At 57.1% G+C, this 16,926-nt stretch overlaps 2 protein-coding genes across 17 annotated transcripts in view; one reads left to right on the forward strand and one right to left on the reverse strand.

Annotated features, from left to right (window-relative positions):
• Nucleotides 1–13,718, forward strand: IQANK1 (IQ motif and ankyrin repeat containing 1). The gene is given in 13 exon segments (XM_060127752.1): nucleotides 1–19; nucleotides 1,970–2,103; nucleotides 2,658–2,767; nucleotides 2,769–2,871; nucleotides 2,939–3,033; nucleotides 3,035–3,104; nucleotides 3,176–3,301; nucleotides 11,416–11,560; nucleotides 11,786–11,865; nucleotides 11,998–12,106; nucleotides 12,198–12,291; nucleotides 12,372–12,497; nucleotides 12,569–13,718. Coding segments are annotated over 13 exon segments (1,479 nt in total). The 3' UTR covers nucleotides 12,837–13,718.
• Nucleotides 13,087–16,926, reverse strand: part of SCRIB (scribble planar cell polarity protein) — a 21,545-nt gene continuing 17,705 nt past the window's right edge. For 7 of the 16 annotated variants that reach the window (XM_060127642.1, XM_060127636.1, XM_060127641.1 and 4 more), the window contains 10 exons: nucleotides 16,043–16,105; nucleotides 15,394–15,477; nucleotides 15,157–15,264; nucleotides 14,910–15,069; nucleotides 14,677–14,821; nucleotides 14,397–14,582; nucleotides 14,137–14,279; nucleotides 14,022–14,059; nucleotides 13,823–13,897; nucleotides 13,087–13,583 (listed from right to left, as the gene is read on the reverse strand). In XM_060127642.1, the coding sequence (XP_059983625.1) occupies nucleotides 13,308–13,583; nucleotides 13,823–13,897; nucleotides 14,022–14,059; nucleotides 14,137–14,279; nucleotides 14,397–14,582; nucleotides 14,677–14,821; nucleotides 14,910–15,069; nucleotides 15,157–15,264; nucleotides 15,394–15,477; nucleotides 16,043–16,105 (1,278 nt within the window). In that variant the 3' untranslated portion in view covers nucleotides 13,087–13,307. Of the gene's footprint in view, nucleotides 13,898–14,021; nucleotides 14,060–14,136; nucleotides 14,280–14,396; nucleotides 14,583–14,676; nucleotides 14,822–14,909; nucleotides 15,070–15,156; nucleotides 15,265–15,393; nucleotides 15,478–16,042; nucleotides 16,106–16,926 lie in introns of all 16 variants that reach the window. The other 9 variants (XM_060127645.1, XM_060127640.1, XM_060127639.1 and 6 more) reach the window with 8 other exon arrangements.

The following is a 16,926-nucleotide window of genomic DNA, read 5'->3' on the forward strand; positions in this document are numbered from 1 at the left end:
ATGGCAGAAGCAGAGCCACGTGCAGGGGCTTCTGGGGCTACCCTTTTCCCTTTGGAATTCTGTGAATACTGATTCATTGACTTCTACATTTGATGCTGCTATAAAAAGTCCTAGGAGAGGGACTTCCCTGGTGGTGCAGTTGTTAAGAATCCACCTGCCAATGCAGGGGACACAGGTTCCAGCCCTGGTCCAGGAAGATCCCACATGCCACGGAGCAACTAAGCCTGTGCACCACAACTACTGGGCCTGCGCTCTAGAGCCCGTGAGCCACAACTACTGAGCCTGCGCTCTAGAGCCCGTGAGCCACAACTACTGAGCCTGTGTGCCACAACTACTGTGCCGCATGCCTACAGTCTGTGCTCCACAATAAGAGAAGCCACCACAATGAGAAGCCCACGCGCCACAATGAAGAGTAGCCCCCACGCACCACAACTAGAGAAAGCCCGCGCGCAGGGAGGAAGACCCCACACAGCAAATAAATAAATAAATAAATTTATTTATTTAAAAAAAATAATAAGTCCTAGGAGAGCGTAGTTTGATTTCTTTTCTGCTTGGGTCCTCGAGTAACTTTATATATATATATAAAATATTTATTTATTTATTTGGCTGTGCCGGGTCTTAGCTGCAGCACGCGGGATCTTCATTGCTGCAAGTGAGATCTTCGTTTCCGCATGTGGGATCTTTTTTAGTTGTGGCAAGCGGCTTCTTAGTTGTGGCATGCCGGATATAGTCCCACGACCAGGGATCGAACCCGGGCCCCCTGCATCGGGAGCACGGAGTCTTAACTACTGGACCACCAGGGAAATCCCGATGACATTTTTATTTTTTTTAAGAGTCAGCAACCTTAAAAACAACCTGCCAGTTGTTTTGTTTCCTGGTATATTCTTTGTCCCTTTTGTCTTAAGATTCATTTCAGGAAAATTTTTTTGTATTTTATCTCTAAATACTTTCCCCATCACTAGTATCCGCATTCTAGAGACACTAATTATTGTCATCTTCTGTGTCTCCTCCTTCCGGTTTCCGCCCCCTTGCTAGCATTCACCGTGACCCTCCCAAACCCTTCTCTCCTGCCCCGAGCTCCGCTCTGCACCACATCGGCTCTGTTTCCATCTGGTCCTGTGTGAGCTGTTGGTCTGCAGAGCTGACTATTGTTTTCCATTTGTCTTCTCTTCTGCGATGACTCTTTTACCTCCTCATTCTGTTTTTCCCATCTTGTCTTTGATCCCTTGTTTTATTGGATTTCTGTTTTTATTAAGTTCCTCCCTAGCTTGCGGTGCTTTTGGAGAGCTGGCTTTTCTGCGTGTTTTCTTCCAGCGTCTTCTGAAAGCCGTGTCATCCCTTCCCTGTGGCATGTCCGCACCTTCTCACCTGCCAGTTCTTTCACAGTGAGCATGGCCCCTGGGTCTGGCTCTCCTCTGCTTGGAGTCTCAATTATGGAAACATAGGTTGAGCAGTTACTTTCAGGACTCACAGTGTTCTATTATTGGACTGTTGGAAAGCCCTGTGGGGTGTAGCTACCATCACCCCATTTTAGAGGAAGGGACACTGAGGCCCAGAGAGGCTAACTGGTCGCCTCATCACATGGGCAGAGAGTGGCAGGTGGGTGTGGACGTCTCTCCTAGGGCAGGCGTTCAGACCCTCCCTGTAGCCAAGGGCGCTGCTGGGGCGAGGCAGAGTGTGCCGCCAGCGGATCACAGCTCTCAGGGGCCTTGGGCTCCCTATTCTGAGTTCCAGTGGGCTTGTGGGTTGAGACACCCCCACTTCAGCCCAGCCGGTGGATTACTCTGGTTTAGTTGTGTTTGTGGATTTTAGAACATTTTTGATCCTTTCGTCAGGTCAGGAGGGAGTGCGCTTGCTCCGCTCGCCTTGTTAACCTGGAGCTCGGGCACACCTGGTGTTGGTCCTGCAGCCGCGTGGACCGCAGCGAGGAGCGGAGCACTGTGATCCGTAGCCCTCTCCCCACTAGCAGGGCCAACCGCGGCGGACCAAGCAGCCACCACCATCCAGTGAGCCTTCCGGAAGCTCCTGGCGAGAAAGGAGCAGGCCTGCCGTGAGCAGGACCACCAGGACTACCTGGAGCTGATGGAGAAGCTGCAGAGGCAGGTGAGGTCTACGGGGTTGGGTGTCGGAGTGGGGCATGACTGCAGGGCTGGAGGCGGGGACGCGGGGCTGGGGGCGAGGAAGGAGGGCTCGGGGCGGAAACTGCAGGGCTCGGGGGCGGGAACTGCAGGGCTTTGGGCGGGGACGCAGAGCTGGGGGCGGGAACGCAGGGCTAGGGCGGGGGGGGGGGACGCAGCGCTGTGGGGGACTCAGGGCTGGGGGCGGGGAAGGAGGGCTCGGGGGCGGAAACTGCAGGTTTGGGGGCGGGGACGCAGGGCTGGGGGGGGGGACGCAGGGTTAGGGCGGGGGGACGCAGGGCTGTGGGGGACGCAGGGCTAGGGCGGGGAAACGCAGCGCTGTTGGGGACGCAGGGCTGGGGGCGGGGACGCAGGGCTGGGGGCGGGGACGCAGGGCTTGGGGGCGGAAACTGCAGGTTTGGGGGCGGGGACGCAGGGCTGGGGGCGGGGACGCAGGGTTAGGGCGGGGGGACGCAGGGCTGGCGGCGGGGAAGGAGGGCTCGGGGGCGGGAACTGCTGGGCTCCGGGGCCCGGACCCAGGGTTGGGGGCCCAGGGCTGGGGCGGTGACCGCACTGGGCCGCCCGCCGGCCTTCGTGGCCCTGTTGCGGCGGGAGCCAGAGGCGGCCCGGCGGCAGTGGGAAGAAGCGGCGGCGGCAGGAGGAGCGGCAGCGCGGGGCGCGCCTGTTGGAGGCGCGCCTGCTGGAGGCGGCCTTCGACGGGAACCTGGGCGAAATCCAGGCGGTCCTGCGGGAGGTGGGCGGCGGGGCGGCGGGGCGGCGGGCCCTGAGCTCGCAGCGCCGCTGACCGCCGCCCGGCGCAGGTGGACGCGCTGCTGAACCGCGAGGGCGTGAGCTGCGACGTGGCGCGGGCGGCGCGGCGGCTGCAGCGGCGCCTGGCCCTCGTGGACTTCGAGGACAGCGACGGCGGGCGGGCAGTCCCTGGCCATCCAGCTGCTAACCGAGCAGGGCGCCAGTCGCAACAGCAAGGTGGGCGCCGGGCGAGGACTGGGGGCCGCGCCTCGTCCGGGCGGGCCGTGCTCAGTGAGCGCGTCCAGCAGGGCGCCTTCGGCCGGACGCCGCTGTACCGAGCGGCCTTCGGGGGCCACCTGGAAGCCGTGGAGGTGCTTGTGAAGCTCGTAGCTGACCCCCGGGTGTATGCGGACGACGGACGCACCCCCGAGCAGGTGCGCGGGCGTGGGCAGAAGGCCCCGGTGCGCTTGCTCCCCCACCCGCAAAGCTGTCAGAAGCCTGGGGGCCCTGCCCCGGCTGGTCCCGAACCTTCCAGGACCCAGAGCCTTTGCAGGCCCTTCCCCTCCCAAAGTACTCGCTATGAGCCTTACTGGGCACACGCGATCAAGACCACAGCTCCCGGTTTCTTGGGGCCTCCTGTGGCCGGGGTTCTACTCACGTCCCTGGACCCTCAGCCCACCTTGGAAGCAGTGTTACCATGGGAGGTGGAGAAACAGACTGGCTCCTCGGGAGCCAGCGCGGGAGCTCTGGGGCACTGAGGGCAGCGCTAGGACCGCCCACCTGGCCCCTCACTCAGAATTTCCACGTCTCTGAGAAAATTGAGCTCTAGGGCTTGGAGCCATGACCCTGCCCAAGGCAGCTCAGCCTGGCAGCTCCTTCGTGGCCCGGGAACGATGTCAAGGGGCCTTTGCACAGGCCCTGGGCCAGGCTGGAGACACGGGCGCCTGGACTTCTCCCCGGCCCAGGAGGCCAGGTCAGATGAGGCTGACCCAGGGCCTGTGGGAGCAGCCGTGAAGCCAGATCACCTAATGCCACGGCCTTAATTTCTTCAAATGAGTCTGACTGGAATCTCAGGCCCTCGCCCATCTCAGCCGTGTGTCCTTCCACCCCAGTCTGTAGAGCCAAGGTGTTGGCTGGAAAATGTGGGACTGGCCCGGGTCTGCTGCTGAGCCCCTGCTTCCACCTGTGGGGTGCCAGGGCCTTTGCCACCTGGGGACCCCGTGTCCTGGGCGCCACCTTCACCCCCAGCTGCCTCCTCAGGGTGCTGCTCCAGGCTCCCCCTTGTCCTGGAAGGCACCCCTCTGCTCTGCTTGGCTTCTCCTTTTTAATAAGCAACAAGCCAAGCTTGAAAAACCAGCAGAGCCTCTGGCTTCAAACTCCTCCTGCTTCCTCCTCAAAGGAGCAAAATGTGAGGCTAGGAGGACCGAAGGGGCCTGGCCATGGCCTCAGAGGGGCTGGAGCGAGGAGGGGCACAGGGAGGCCCACCTCTCCGCGGGTCGTGTTGGGGCAGGCCCGGGCGGTGGGCACAGGGCATGAAGGCTGGAGAAGCATGCAGGCGGCCTTCTGAGGGGTGCTGAGGAGGATGTCCAGCCCGCCGGTGCCTGAGGGTGGGGCATGGGGCACTGAGACGAGCAGTACCCTGGGGGGGGGAGGCCACTGGCTGCAGGAGGGACAGTCTGGTGCTGGAGCAATTGGACGTCCACAAGCGAAGGAATGAACCTTCACCTAAACCTCACACCCTATATAAAATGAACTCAAAATGGATTAGTATTTAAATGTAAACTGTAAAACCTTTAGAAGAACACAGGAGAAAATCTTTGGGACCTATGGCTTGGTAAAGGGTTCTTAGACAAAAAGCACAATCAATCGATAAAAGAAAAAAAAAACCAACAAATTGAACTTCCTAAAAATGTAAAAATTTTGCTCTGCTGAAGCCCCTGTTAACAGGATGAAAAGACAAGCCACAGAGAGGGAGAAAATCCTTGCAGACCACATATCTGACAGAGGACCCATATTTGTAACATACAAACAACTCTCAAAGCTCAATGGTGGGCTTCACTGGTGGCGCAGTGGTTGAGAGTCCGCCTGCCGATGCAGGGGACACGGGTTCGTGCCCTGGTCCAGGAAGATCCCACATGCCACCGAGCGGCTGGGCCCGTGAGCCATGGCCGCTGAGCCTGCGCGTCCGGAGCCTGTGCTCCGCAACGGGAGAGGCCACAGCAGTGAGAGGCCCGCGTACCGCAAAAAAAAACACAACACCTCAATGGTAAGTGGTACGATCCAGTTATAAAGTGAGCAGAGGGCATGGAGAGAAATTTCACTGAAGAGGATATAATGATGCCAATAAACACAAGCTGTCCAACTCCATCGCACCTGGAAGAAATGCTGAAACGGGAACCAGCGGGGGCACAGGGCACGGAGAAGCCGGATCTCACCCAGTGCTCGTGGGAACGCAAAGGGGCTGAAACGGGAACCAGCGGGGGCACAGGGCGCAGAGAAGCCGGATCTCACCCAGTGCTCGTGGGAACGCAAAGGGGCTGAAACGGGACCAGCGAGGGCACAGGGCGCAGAGAAGCCGGATCTCACCCAGTGCTCGTGGGAACGCAAAGGGGCTGAAACGGGAACCAGCGGGGGCACAGGGCGCAGAGAAGCCGGATCTCACCCAGTGCTCGTGGGAACGCAAAAGGGCTGAAACGGGAACCAGCGGGGGCACAGGGCGCAGAGAAGCCGGATCTCACCCAGTGCTCGTGGGGACGTAAAGGGGGCAGCTGCCCTGGAACACAGTGGGGCTGTGTCTTAAGAAACTGAACATACATTTCCCGTGGGACTCAGCACACGCTGCTGGGTATTCTATTCCAGTAAAATGAGGACTGTGTCCGCACAAAAGTGTGCACATGCATGTTCACAGCAGCTTTACTTGTAACAGCCCCAAACTGGACGCAACCTAGATGTTCTTCAGTAGGTGAAAGGTTAAGCCAACTCAGGCCAGTCCACACCTCAGAACACTCCTCAGCTGTGAGAAGGAAGGAACTAGTGATAGAGCAACACCTGGACGGGTCTCAAGGGCCTTTTGCCAAGTGAAAAAAGAGTGCATCTCACAGGGTTACATACTGTCATTCCATTCACATAACATTTTCAAAATGACGAAATTATGGAGACGGAGGCCAGATCAGTGCTTTGCGGGGTGGGAATAGGGGCAGGGAAGGAAAGGGGAGAGAGGTGATGTGACTAGAAGTGGTGACACAGAGGAGCGTTGTGGTGATGGGACAGGTCGCATCCTGACTGTGGTGGTGGGTACACAAATCTACACGTATGATAAAACTGCATGTAACTGTAGACGTACAAAGGGATACACGTGAAACTGTTGAAACAAAGTAGGTGGGGTCTGTGGATTGTACTGTGTCCATATCCTGCTTTGTATATTGCACTATAGTTGTATAAGATACCATCACTGGACTATATGGAAAAAATGTCTAGAAGAGTGGTTATATGTATAACTGATGTACTTTGCTATACACCTGAAACTAACACAACATTGTAAATCAACTATACTTCAATAAAATAAAATAAAATGAAAAGATAAAGAGCATTCCAGAGGTGTGTAGGGACCCCTTTGGGGATTCAGGTGAGTACTCAATGGCTCATGTGTGTGACGGAATGTCTCAAGGTTGGGGACAGAGCCATCTGTCAGGAGGGAAGGAAGCAGTGCCTAGCCTTTTCCCACCAGCCCAAGCAGGAGACCTCACAATCCATGTGGCACTGGGTAGGGCACTTAGAAGGATCTTGCCTCAGAGGAATAATTAGTCCTAGAGTAAATGCTGCTCTGGTACAGCCTCACCAATCTTAAAGCAAGACCCAAAGGATAAAACTTTCCAAGTAATATAACTGTATCCCAAAACAAATTTCAAGAGTACATATAGAGATACAAAATATACAGCTCCTAACAAGGCAAAATGTACACTGTCTGGCATCCAATTAAATATTACCAGACATACAAAGATGCATAGAGATATGACCATAATGAGAAACTCAACTAATCAAGACCAACCCAGAACGGATGGGGATATTAGAATTAGCATAAAAGACATTTAAACAGCTGTTATAACTATATTCCAGATGCTTGAAAAATTGAATAGAGACACGGAAGTTATAACAAACAAATTCTAGAGGTAAAAATGACAGTGTCTGAGATGAAAAACAAACAAAAAACTATGGATGGGATTAATGTCAGATTAGACACAACAGAGGTAAAGATTAGTGAATTTGAAGACTTAACAATAGAAACTACTCCAAATAAAACCACACAGAGAAAAAGGAATTCCTCCAAACGAAAAGAGGATCAACGAGCTGTGGGACAGTTTCAAGAGGCCTCATAATATATGTAATTGGAGTCTCCAAAGGAGAGAAGAAAGAAAGGACAGAATTCCCTGGTGGTGCTGTGGTTAAGAATCTGCCTGCCAATGCAGGGGATATGGGTTCAAGCTCTGGTCCGGGAAGATCCCACATGCCATGGAACAACCAAGCCTGTGCGCCACAACTACTGAGCCTGCGCCCTACAGCCTGTGAACCACAACTACTGAGCCCGTGCACCACAACTCCTGAAGCCTGTGCGCATAGAGCCCGTGCTCCGCAGCAAGAGAAGCCACCGCAATGAGAAGCCCGCGCACCACAATGAAGACCCAATGCAGCTGAAAATAGATAAATTTATTTTTTAAAAAAAGGAAACAGAAAAATATATATATTTGAAGAAATAATAACCTTAAGGTTTCCAAATTTGATGAAAAGTATAAACCACATTCCTAAAACTCAACAAACACCAAATTTCAACAAGAAGCAGGAAGAAAAATCAGGCTAAAGCACAATTTGATAAAATTTCTCCGAGCCAGTGATAAAGAGAAAATCATAAGAGCAGCCAGAGGAAAAAAAGACATGTTACAGACAGAAGAACAAAGATAAGGACTATGGCAGATTTCCTGCTGGAAACAATGCAAGTGAGGAGACAGTGGAGAGCATCTTTAATGGTACTGAAGGGGGAAAGAAATCTTGTCAACCTTGAGTTCTATACCCAGTGCATATATCATTCATAACTGAAGGCAAAATAGAGACCCAGACATACAAAAGCTGAAAGAATCAATCACCAGCAGACTCACACTATGAGAAATGTTAATGGAAGCCCTACCAAGAGAAGGGAAGGGATGCCAGCTGTGAATATGGATCCACTCAAAGACGTGAGGACCACTAGAAAGGGCAACTACCTAGGTAAATGTACGAGATAGGGCCTTAGTACTTAAATTTATTGAAAAGGTAATTGAAGAAACAAAAATAATGGCAATATGTCATGGGATTTTATAACACATGTAGATACACATACTAAAAACTGTACAAATTATGGTTGTTTGGCTCAAATGTGTGACAAAAATAAAGGTTGGCAGGGGGAAATGGAAATATACTGTGGAAGGTTCTTATACTATATGTGAAGTGGTACAGTATCATCTGAAAGTAGATTGTAATAAGTTGTAGGTGTATATATGCTGTAAACCCTGAAGTAAGCACTAAATATCAAGTTATAGTTAATAATAAAGGAGATACAATGGAATTCTAAAAAATATGCAATCAGAAAGGAGGCAAGAAAAGAAGAAAAGGAAAATAAAGAACAGGGACTTCCCTGGTGGTCCAGTGGTTAAGATTCCACGCTCCCAGTGCAGGGGGCCCCAGTTTGATCTGTGGTCAGGGAACTAGATCCTGCATGCCACAGCTAAGAGATCCCACATACCACAACTAAAGATCCTGCATGCTACAACTAAAGATCCCACGTGCTGCAACTAAAGATCCTGCATGCCACAACAGAGATCCCGGATGTGGCAACGAAGATCCCACGTGCTGCAACTAAGACCCGGCACCGCCCAATAAATAAATAAATAAATAAATAAATAAAAGAACAGATGGAACCAGTAGAAAACAATAGCAAAGGGTAATTTTTAACTCAACTATATCAATAATCTCATTAAATGTAGATGGTCTAAACACCCCAATTAAAAGGCAGAGATTGTCATTCAGATTTAAAAAATCCAACTATAGGGACTTCCTCGGTGGTCCAGTGGTAAAGAATCCACCTTCCAATGCAGGGGACGCAGGTTCCATCCCTGGTTGGGGAACTAAGATCCCACAGGCTGCAGGGCAACTAGGCCCGCACGCCTCAACAAGAGAGCCCACAGTGCTGCAAACTACAGAACCCATGTACCTTGGAGCTTGCGTGCCACCACTAGAGAGAAAACCTGCAGGCCACAACTAGAGGGAAGCCCGAGTGCTGCAGCAAAGAGCCCATGCACCACAACGAAAAAGATCCCACATGCCTCAATGAAAGATCCTGCGTGCTGCAACTAAGACCCAACGCAGCCAAAAGAAATAAAGATAATTTTTTTTAAAATCCAACTATATTCTGCCTATAAGAAACAAACTTAAAATATGGGACTTCCCTGGCGGTCCAGCTGTTAAGACTCCGCACTTCCACTTCAGGGGGCACGGGTTCGATCCCTGGTCAGAGAACTAAGATCCCACATGCCGTGCAGTGTGGCCAAAAAGTAAAATAAAATAAAATAACATAAAATAGATACAGATAAGTGAAAATTAAAAGGATAGAACGAATATGCCAGTATAACACTAAATATAAGGAAGCTGAAGTGACTATATTAACATCTGAAAAAGTAGACTTCAGAACAGAGAATATTACTGAGAATAAAAGAATCATTTCATAAGGACAAAGGGATCAATTTCATCAAGAGGACATAAGAATCCTAAATGTTTTTGCAGGTACTAACAGAGCTTCCAAATACATGAAGCAAAAACTGACAGAACTACAAGGAGAACTAACTCAACAATCATAGTAGCAGATTTCAACATCCCTATCTCAATAATTGGTGAAACAAGTAGACAGAAAAATCAGTAATGATGTAGAAGAATTAAATAACTATCAATCATTATCTGTCCCTCCATCCATCATCCCTTTATCGTTCATCTACCCATCTATCATTGTTTTCATGTTTATCCATTGAATACCATCTCTTTTCCCAGGACTTGACTTACTGTTTCATCAACTCACACATTTTCTCATTAATTTATGAATGATTTATTGATAAACTTGCCAGTCTATCCCCTCATTACTGTATCCACTTTAGCCTTACTACCATCTTAAGTCATCCTCACGTATTCATTTATTTAACTACTGTTAATTCACACATCTCTTCATCCGTGCATTCATACACACATTCGTGCTGTTTACTTGAGAGAAAATTTCGAGAAAGCAGGGACTATGTTAGTGCACTCCACAGCTGTATTCTCCAATGTCATACATTTTGCTTGTCACATGAAAGGCACTCGTTGTGTTCAATGATTGAACTCACCCATCAATTCATCTATCCATTTGCTCAACCAACCATCTACTTATCTAAGTTATTCATCCATTAAATCCCTTCATCTATTAATTTTTCATGTATCAATTTGTATTTCATCCATTCATTCAATCCAGGAATCCTTCATTCTTTTATCATTTAATTCATTCATTAACTTATTCATCTACTCATTATTTGTCCATTCATTAACTCACTCATAAATTCACCCATTATTATTTTATCTGTTCACTCATTTAGTTTTCCATTTCTTCTGCTTGCAAACTAACCTTTGGCAAGTTTTTAAACTTATTTAAGTATCAGCTTCCATATGTTCATAAATGGGGCTAACAGGTCCTATATTTCAAAGACGAATGAGACAATGAGCGGAATTCTTCAGCACAATTCCTGGCGCACAGTGCTCAATAAGTGGCAGCTGGTACTCTTTGAAGTAGGTATTCACAGTTCCTTGTTAATAGTTCATGGGCCCATTCCTGTGTTCACGCTTCCATTCATTTATCTGCTCCATCCATCCCTTCCTCTCTCATCCCTGATTTTACACACCTTTGAACTTTCCCTTCTAAAATACAAACCACATACTGAACATTGTACAAATAATTGTGTGGCTTGATTAAATGATAAAGGAAATACTCCTGGATTAACCTCCTGAGTCAAGATGTGAAACATTGGAGAACCCTACCCCTCCCTTCTGAGAACCCTGCTTTCTGTGGCCCCTTTATCACTCCGGGGTGGGGGGGGGTGGCGGGGGGGACTTCAGAGGAACAGGAGTGGTGAGACTTGGGATGTGTGGCCCCAAGGGCTGTGTCCTGCAGACTGAGGTCTGTAGGGAGGCCGCGACGGCGGGGAACTGCAGCCAGGGACCTGCATACAGTGGACACAAGCAGGGAGCCTGGGGGGCCGGTGGCAGGGGTGTGGAGGGAGGAGGGCAGGAGGGGAAGGTGGAGGCCCGTGTGGTCTTGGCAGGGGGACTGCAAGGACCTCGGCGGCATCATGGTCAGCACTTCGGGGCTCATCCCTGGCCAGCTGGGAGGGCCACATTTCTGTGAGTCGGTGCCTTTTTCTCTGAAGTGGGAGTCTAACAGCATCTCTCCAGGTCGGGCAGAACACAGAACACACCCTGAGCTTTTGACCACTGGCGCTAGGTGGCCTCGCTGGACGTGGTGGTCAGCGTGCTGCAGTCCTGGGACCTGAGCCATATTCTCCAGAACATGGAGGCCCAGCGGCAGCGCTGGGCCAGGGAACCAAGCAGCACAGGGAGGCGGAGCTCAAGTGGCGCCGAAGAGGGGGGTTGGGGTGGGGGAGGCGGCCAGGAGCTTCTCTGACCCGCCTCCCCCGACCCCAGCATGAACCTCAGAGTGCAACAGCTACCCAAGGAGCAGCCAGTGTCACCAACAGGTGTGCAGCCAGCCCCCGGAAGGAGCCGGTGGGAGGAGAGAGAGCTGGGTGCTGAGAGGCGCCCCGCGAGCCCCCCACCTGGTCCGGAGGGCTTCAGCGGGCCCCGCCCCCCCGCAGGCCTAGCGCGAGCTCAACCCGAGGATCGACGAGCACAAGCGTTAACGGAGGGCGCGGGCATGGCTGAGCTCACTCGGCAGGTTGGCTACTCCCCCTCGGCGGGGCGGGGCGGCCCCCCTCCCAGCCCCTTCCTTAGGGGTCCCGGCTAAGCCCGGCAGGCAGGGGTGGGGGTCCGGCCTTGCCCTGAGCGGAGCGTAGGGCCCCTCCTCCAGGCCGTCAAGGACGCGGAGGCCCAAGTAGACAGGCTCCGGTTGGAGGCCCAAAAGGCGGAGGAGATGCTGGCCCTGGCCAGGCTGGAGTGCGGGGGGCGGGCCCAGGAGGGTGGGCGGGGCTCGGGCTGGGGGCCAGAGGGGCGGGGGGAGGGGATCGGGCGCCAAGCCCGCCGGTTGGCCCCCCACTTACATCCCCACAGGGGAGGAGGAGGCGCCCGGGCTGAAGTGTCAGGTCACTGAGCTCCACGACGTGCTGTTGAAGGACGTGGGTGATCGCATCCGCACTGATGGCAGGTCACTGGTCCCGGCCGGCGAGGGGCGAAGGATGAGCCGAGGCTTCGGGCGGACGGCGGTGACCTGGCGGCCACTCCCAGGTGGCCTCTTGTCATCGACCCTTCGGGCCAGGCGGCCACCTTCCTGCGCTACCAGGACACCAACTATGTGGACGCCGTGAACCCAGACCACCTGAGGCCGGAGAGGATCAGGCTGGCGCTGCTGGGGCGCTCGGGTGAGGCTGGCGGAAGGCGGGAGGCCCCGGCCCTCCCCGCCCCACCCCTCGCCCTCCCCGCAGCTTCGGGAAGCCGCGGGTGTCCGACCTGCGTGAAGTGGACCTGTTCCTGGCGGCGCAGCGGCAGCTGGAGGCGGTGCAGCCGGGCCTGGCGCAGGAGCTGCTGGGCCGCGGGCTGCTGGAGCGGGAGAGGTTCCTGTCGCTGCTGCGGCCGACCGATGAGCCCGAGTACAGCCCCAGCCAGTGCCAGGAGGCGCGCCTGGGGCACTTCCACCTCTTCTATGTCACCAAGGTTCGGTGGCCGCTGCGCCCCAGGGCGCCGGGTCCGTGAACGTGCGCATCAGGAATGTGGGCGTGCGCTGTGCAGGGGAGGGGGCCGGCCGGGAGCCCCAGCTGGGGGACCCCGGCTGGCGGGCCCTTGGGGGCAGAGTAGGCGGGCCCAATCAGTTCCTCCCGCTGTGGAGCAGTGCACAGTTGGGACGACGGGGGAGTTCGTGGTCCCCGCACCGGCCCCAGATTTGGAGGAGCAGAAGGGGTGGGCGTTGGTATGCCGGCGGGCGGACAGACAGACAGACTAGAGGTAAAACGTAGTCAATTTTATTCTCCTTAAACCACAAAATAGAGTCTTTGGTTGTACAAACATCACTAGTTACAGTCTCGCCAGGAGGTCCCGGCTGGGGAGGGGGCAGTTAGCGGCCAGAACTCTTGAAAATGCTAACGGCCGGGTTAAAAGACTCGAGGCAAGGGTGGTGCTGGAGCTGGCAGGGCCCCCACCCCAAGTCGGGGGAGGTACCTTGACCCTCTAGGAGGGCACCGGGCCCAGGCCCCGGCGCCCCGGCCGCACGGCGCGGCGGCTGCTGCATAGGGCCACCTCCTCGGGGCCCGCGGCGCCTGGCGAAGGCCTGCCCAGAAACACCATGGCCACCTCTCCATCCTCCTCTGGCAGACCTGGCCGACGGGGGCAGGGAGTGAGCTGATGGGCCCCAGGCCCCCTGGGAGCACCCGGGGCCGCGCCTGCCAACTCACCAGGGCTCGGAGATGGTTCCAAGGACCTCAGCTCCTCAGCAAAATCTGGGGACTGTGATGGGGAGAAGGGCTGCTCAGGGCTCCGCCCCAGACCTGCCTGAAACCACCCACCTGAGCCTGGGTGGGTCCCTGCTGAGCCCTGGCTGGAGGATGGGAGGTGGGTGGACAGGACTGGCCACAGAGAGACGGGGAGGGTACCAGAGGAGGGGACAGGGCTGGGTGACAGGCACAGCAGAAAGGTGGCAGGAGCTGGTCGGGCTGTCTTGCAGAAGGGCCAGGAGGGCCCGGTACCTGCATGTCATAGACAGGTCTGGAAGAGGGGAGGGCTGCAAACACCCTGTAGTCAAACTTCCTCCCAGACAAGGCCTTGAAAGGACAGCGTGAGGAGAGAGGTAAAGAGCGTGAGAAGAAAGAGGGCTGGGGGTGTCTGGATCCCTGCCCCCCACCAGGAGAGGAGTGCAGGGAAGGGTGACAGCCGTTGGTTCCTCACCAAGCGTCCCGGGGAGGTGCCGGTCTGGAGGCCGAGGTCTGGAGGGACAAGAAGTGGACGTCGGGAGAGGTCCGCGCCGCAGGCTGAGCCCCCCGCCTCCCCACGACGCACAGACCTTCCAAGGGGGTGGGTGACGGGGTGGGCGCGGGCGAGGGGGCCTCGGCCAGGCGCTCCAGAGGCCCCCGCTTGCTTCGACCCTCCTGAGACTTGCTGAGGACCATCTGTGCGCGGAGAGCGTCCTGTTCCAGAGACTTCATCCTGCGGGCAGGGGAGCGGCGGGCGGGCTGGGCAGGGTCGGAGGGCGAGGGCGGGGGCGGAGGCGGGGAGGGGAGGGGAGGGGAGGGGGTGGGAGCAGCGCGCGGGGCGGGGCCTCACCTGGCCGCCCTCCACAGCGCACGCTTCTCGGCCTCCAGGGCGCGGCGCTCCGCCGGGGACAGGGTCCGCTCAGGAGCCGGCAGCTCCGGGCTCTGCACGCGCAGCCGCTCCTGGTGGCGCCGCTCGGCCTTGGCCGTCCGCACCGGAGCGCCGCCTCCCTGCGGCGGGGGGGACGCGGGGCCAAGCCTGGGCCGGGCGACAGGAGAGCCGGGTGGAGGGGCGCCGCGCGGGCGGAGAGGGGGGAGGGGGAGACGCTGGGGGGGGCCCTCCCCCAGCTCACCCTGCGGCGGGGCCCCGGCCGGCCCAGGGCGGCTCCTCCTCGGGCTCCTCGTCCTCCGGGGCCTCGCCTTCCGGGCGCCCCGCGTCCGCCGCGTCCCCCGCCGCCTCGCGCAGCATCTGCGTCCTCTTCTGTTGCAGCTTTCGGGCTGGGGGAGGGGAGGGGAGGGGCGGGTCAGGTTGGGAGCCGGTGCTCCCCTCCCCGACCACCCTCGCCCAACCCAGTGGGCTGCTTACCTTCCTCCTCCTGCATCTTCCGCAGGTCGTCGGCACCCACCAGCGACACGCGCTTAGGGGGGCCCCCGGTCTGGGGCACCCGCACCTCAAGCTCGAAGTACTTCTGCCGCTCGCGGAAGGACAGCTGCTCCGGGGAGGCCGTGGGCCCAGGCTTGGGGGGCTGGGGAGAGCACACCCTGAGAGCCGGGCCCTCGCGTCTCGCACCCTGGCAGGAACACGCAGCAGGGGACCGGGGCCCACCACCTACCTGAGCAGGGGCCTCCAGGGGTGGGTGCAGGCCGGGCACGGCAGCGAAGGTCCTATACGCCTGCTTCACGTTGGCGGGCAGCTCGTCAGGGGAGGGCGGGGAGGGGGGCTGGCGGACGGGGCACAGCGAGCTGTGTGGTGACAGCTGTCCCGGCTGCAGCCACCGCCCGTCCCACCACCAGCTGTCCTTGCTGACTGCCTCCCCGCCCTCCCGCCCCCCCCGGGTCAGGGCACTCACGGACTGGGGATCACCTCTGCCCCTGAGGGCCGGGGAGCCCCTTGGCCAGGCCTGAGCCACTGGCTGGATCACCCCAGGCTTTGTCTGCAAAGGGCAGGTGCAGGGGCCAGGAGGAATCGGTTCAGGTGAGGGGATGTGAGGATTGGGGGGAGGACGGGGAAAAAAGAGAGATGGGGCCCAGGTGGGCGGCTGGGCGGGTGTCCAGGGTGTGAGGCCGTGCTGGGAAGGGGCAGAGGCTGGGAGCCGGGCTCCAAGCAGGTACTTCTAGTGCCCACCCCTACCCTGCCACCAGGCGAGAGGAGGTGCCCACGCCTGGCCCTCCCCACGCAGCAGAACCGGGGAGCCTCTGCAAGCAGGTGGGGGTGGGGGCAGGGCCAAGCTGGCCCCTAGGGGCTCCCAGACGGGAGGACGGATGGGGGTGGGGCCGCCCTGACCACCCACAGCCCATCTGCCCAAGGAAGCCACAGGAGCTCCCCAGCCCCATGCCACCCAGCTCTGCCAGGAAGGGGCCCACAGGTTGTGTCCTCAAGAGTGACAGATGGCAGCTGGGGGGAGGTGCTGTCCCCTGGCAACCCCCTTCCCAGAGGAGGGGGCTCTGCAGGCAGCACCTCCCTGGAGTCCTCCACCCCCCAGCCCCGTGTGCACTCACCTGCTGGTGGCCAGGGGAACAGGGGGCCTCAGTCATCTTCCCGCCACTTGCCCCAGACGGCACCTGGAAGAGCCGAGTGGTGGGTGGGATGAGGGCTGGGCAGGGCTGGGGCCCCACAAGGAGGACCTGGGGGCTGGGGTGCTTGCTTTGGTCGCACAGGCTGGTCCTCAGCTCCCTGACCTGACCAGCCCAGGGAATATCCCGAGATAGGCGGGCTTTCCCCACAGCGATGCCACCCACCCTCCCCGTGAGCTTCAGAGATCCATGAGCTGGGGAAGCCCCGACTCCTGCCAGCCACCCTGCAGCTGTGCCCCTTCTGCTCAGAGGACACTGGGCTCCCATCCTGGGGACTTCCTGCTCTTGCCTGTCTGTGGTCAAGGGAGGGAGGGTCTTCACAGAGGCCCTGAGCAGGCTCCCTTAGCCCCCAGGCCCCACTCGGCCTCTCACCCAGCGCAGCCTCCTCCCGACCACTTATGGTCGGTCCTGCGGGGTCTCCCAGCAGCAGCTGGTGGGGCACACCCTCCGGGAGGGGTTACATCAAGCTTTGGGGAGAGGAATGAGAAGCACACGCCTCCCTCCCGGCGTCCCCACCCCCAGCTGGGAGTGCTGGGCCTCCTCGCCAACCATGGTCTCTGGGGCTCCCGCAGCTGCTCCAGCCCGTCCTCCCCACCGTGGCTGGTGCCCGATCCCACCCTGACCCCTCTGGTGGCCTCAAGCTGTCCCTGCCTCTGGCCCTGTCCCAAGCCCTCTGGGCCCACACAGCCCCTCTGCCCAGCCTGCCTGGTGAGTCTGACGGCAAGAGAAGGGTTGGGGCGGAGGCCAAGGGCCTTCTCAGAAGCTGGCCCTGCCGCGCCGCACCTCACGTCCTGGGCTCTAAGGAGGGG

The sequence above is a fragment of the Lagenorhynchus albirostris genome, chromosome 17, assembly GCF_949774975.1.
Source record: "Lagenorhynchus albirostris chromosome 17, mLagAlb1.1, whole genome shotgun sequence".
Classification (NCBI taxonomy): Eukaryota; Metazoa; Chordata; class Mammalia; order Artiodactyla; family Delphinidae; genus Lagenorhynchus; species Lagenorhynchus albirostris.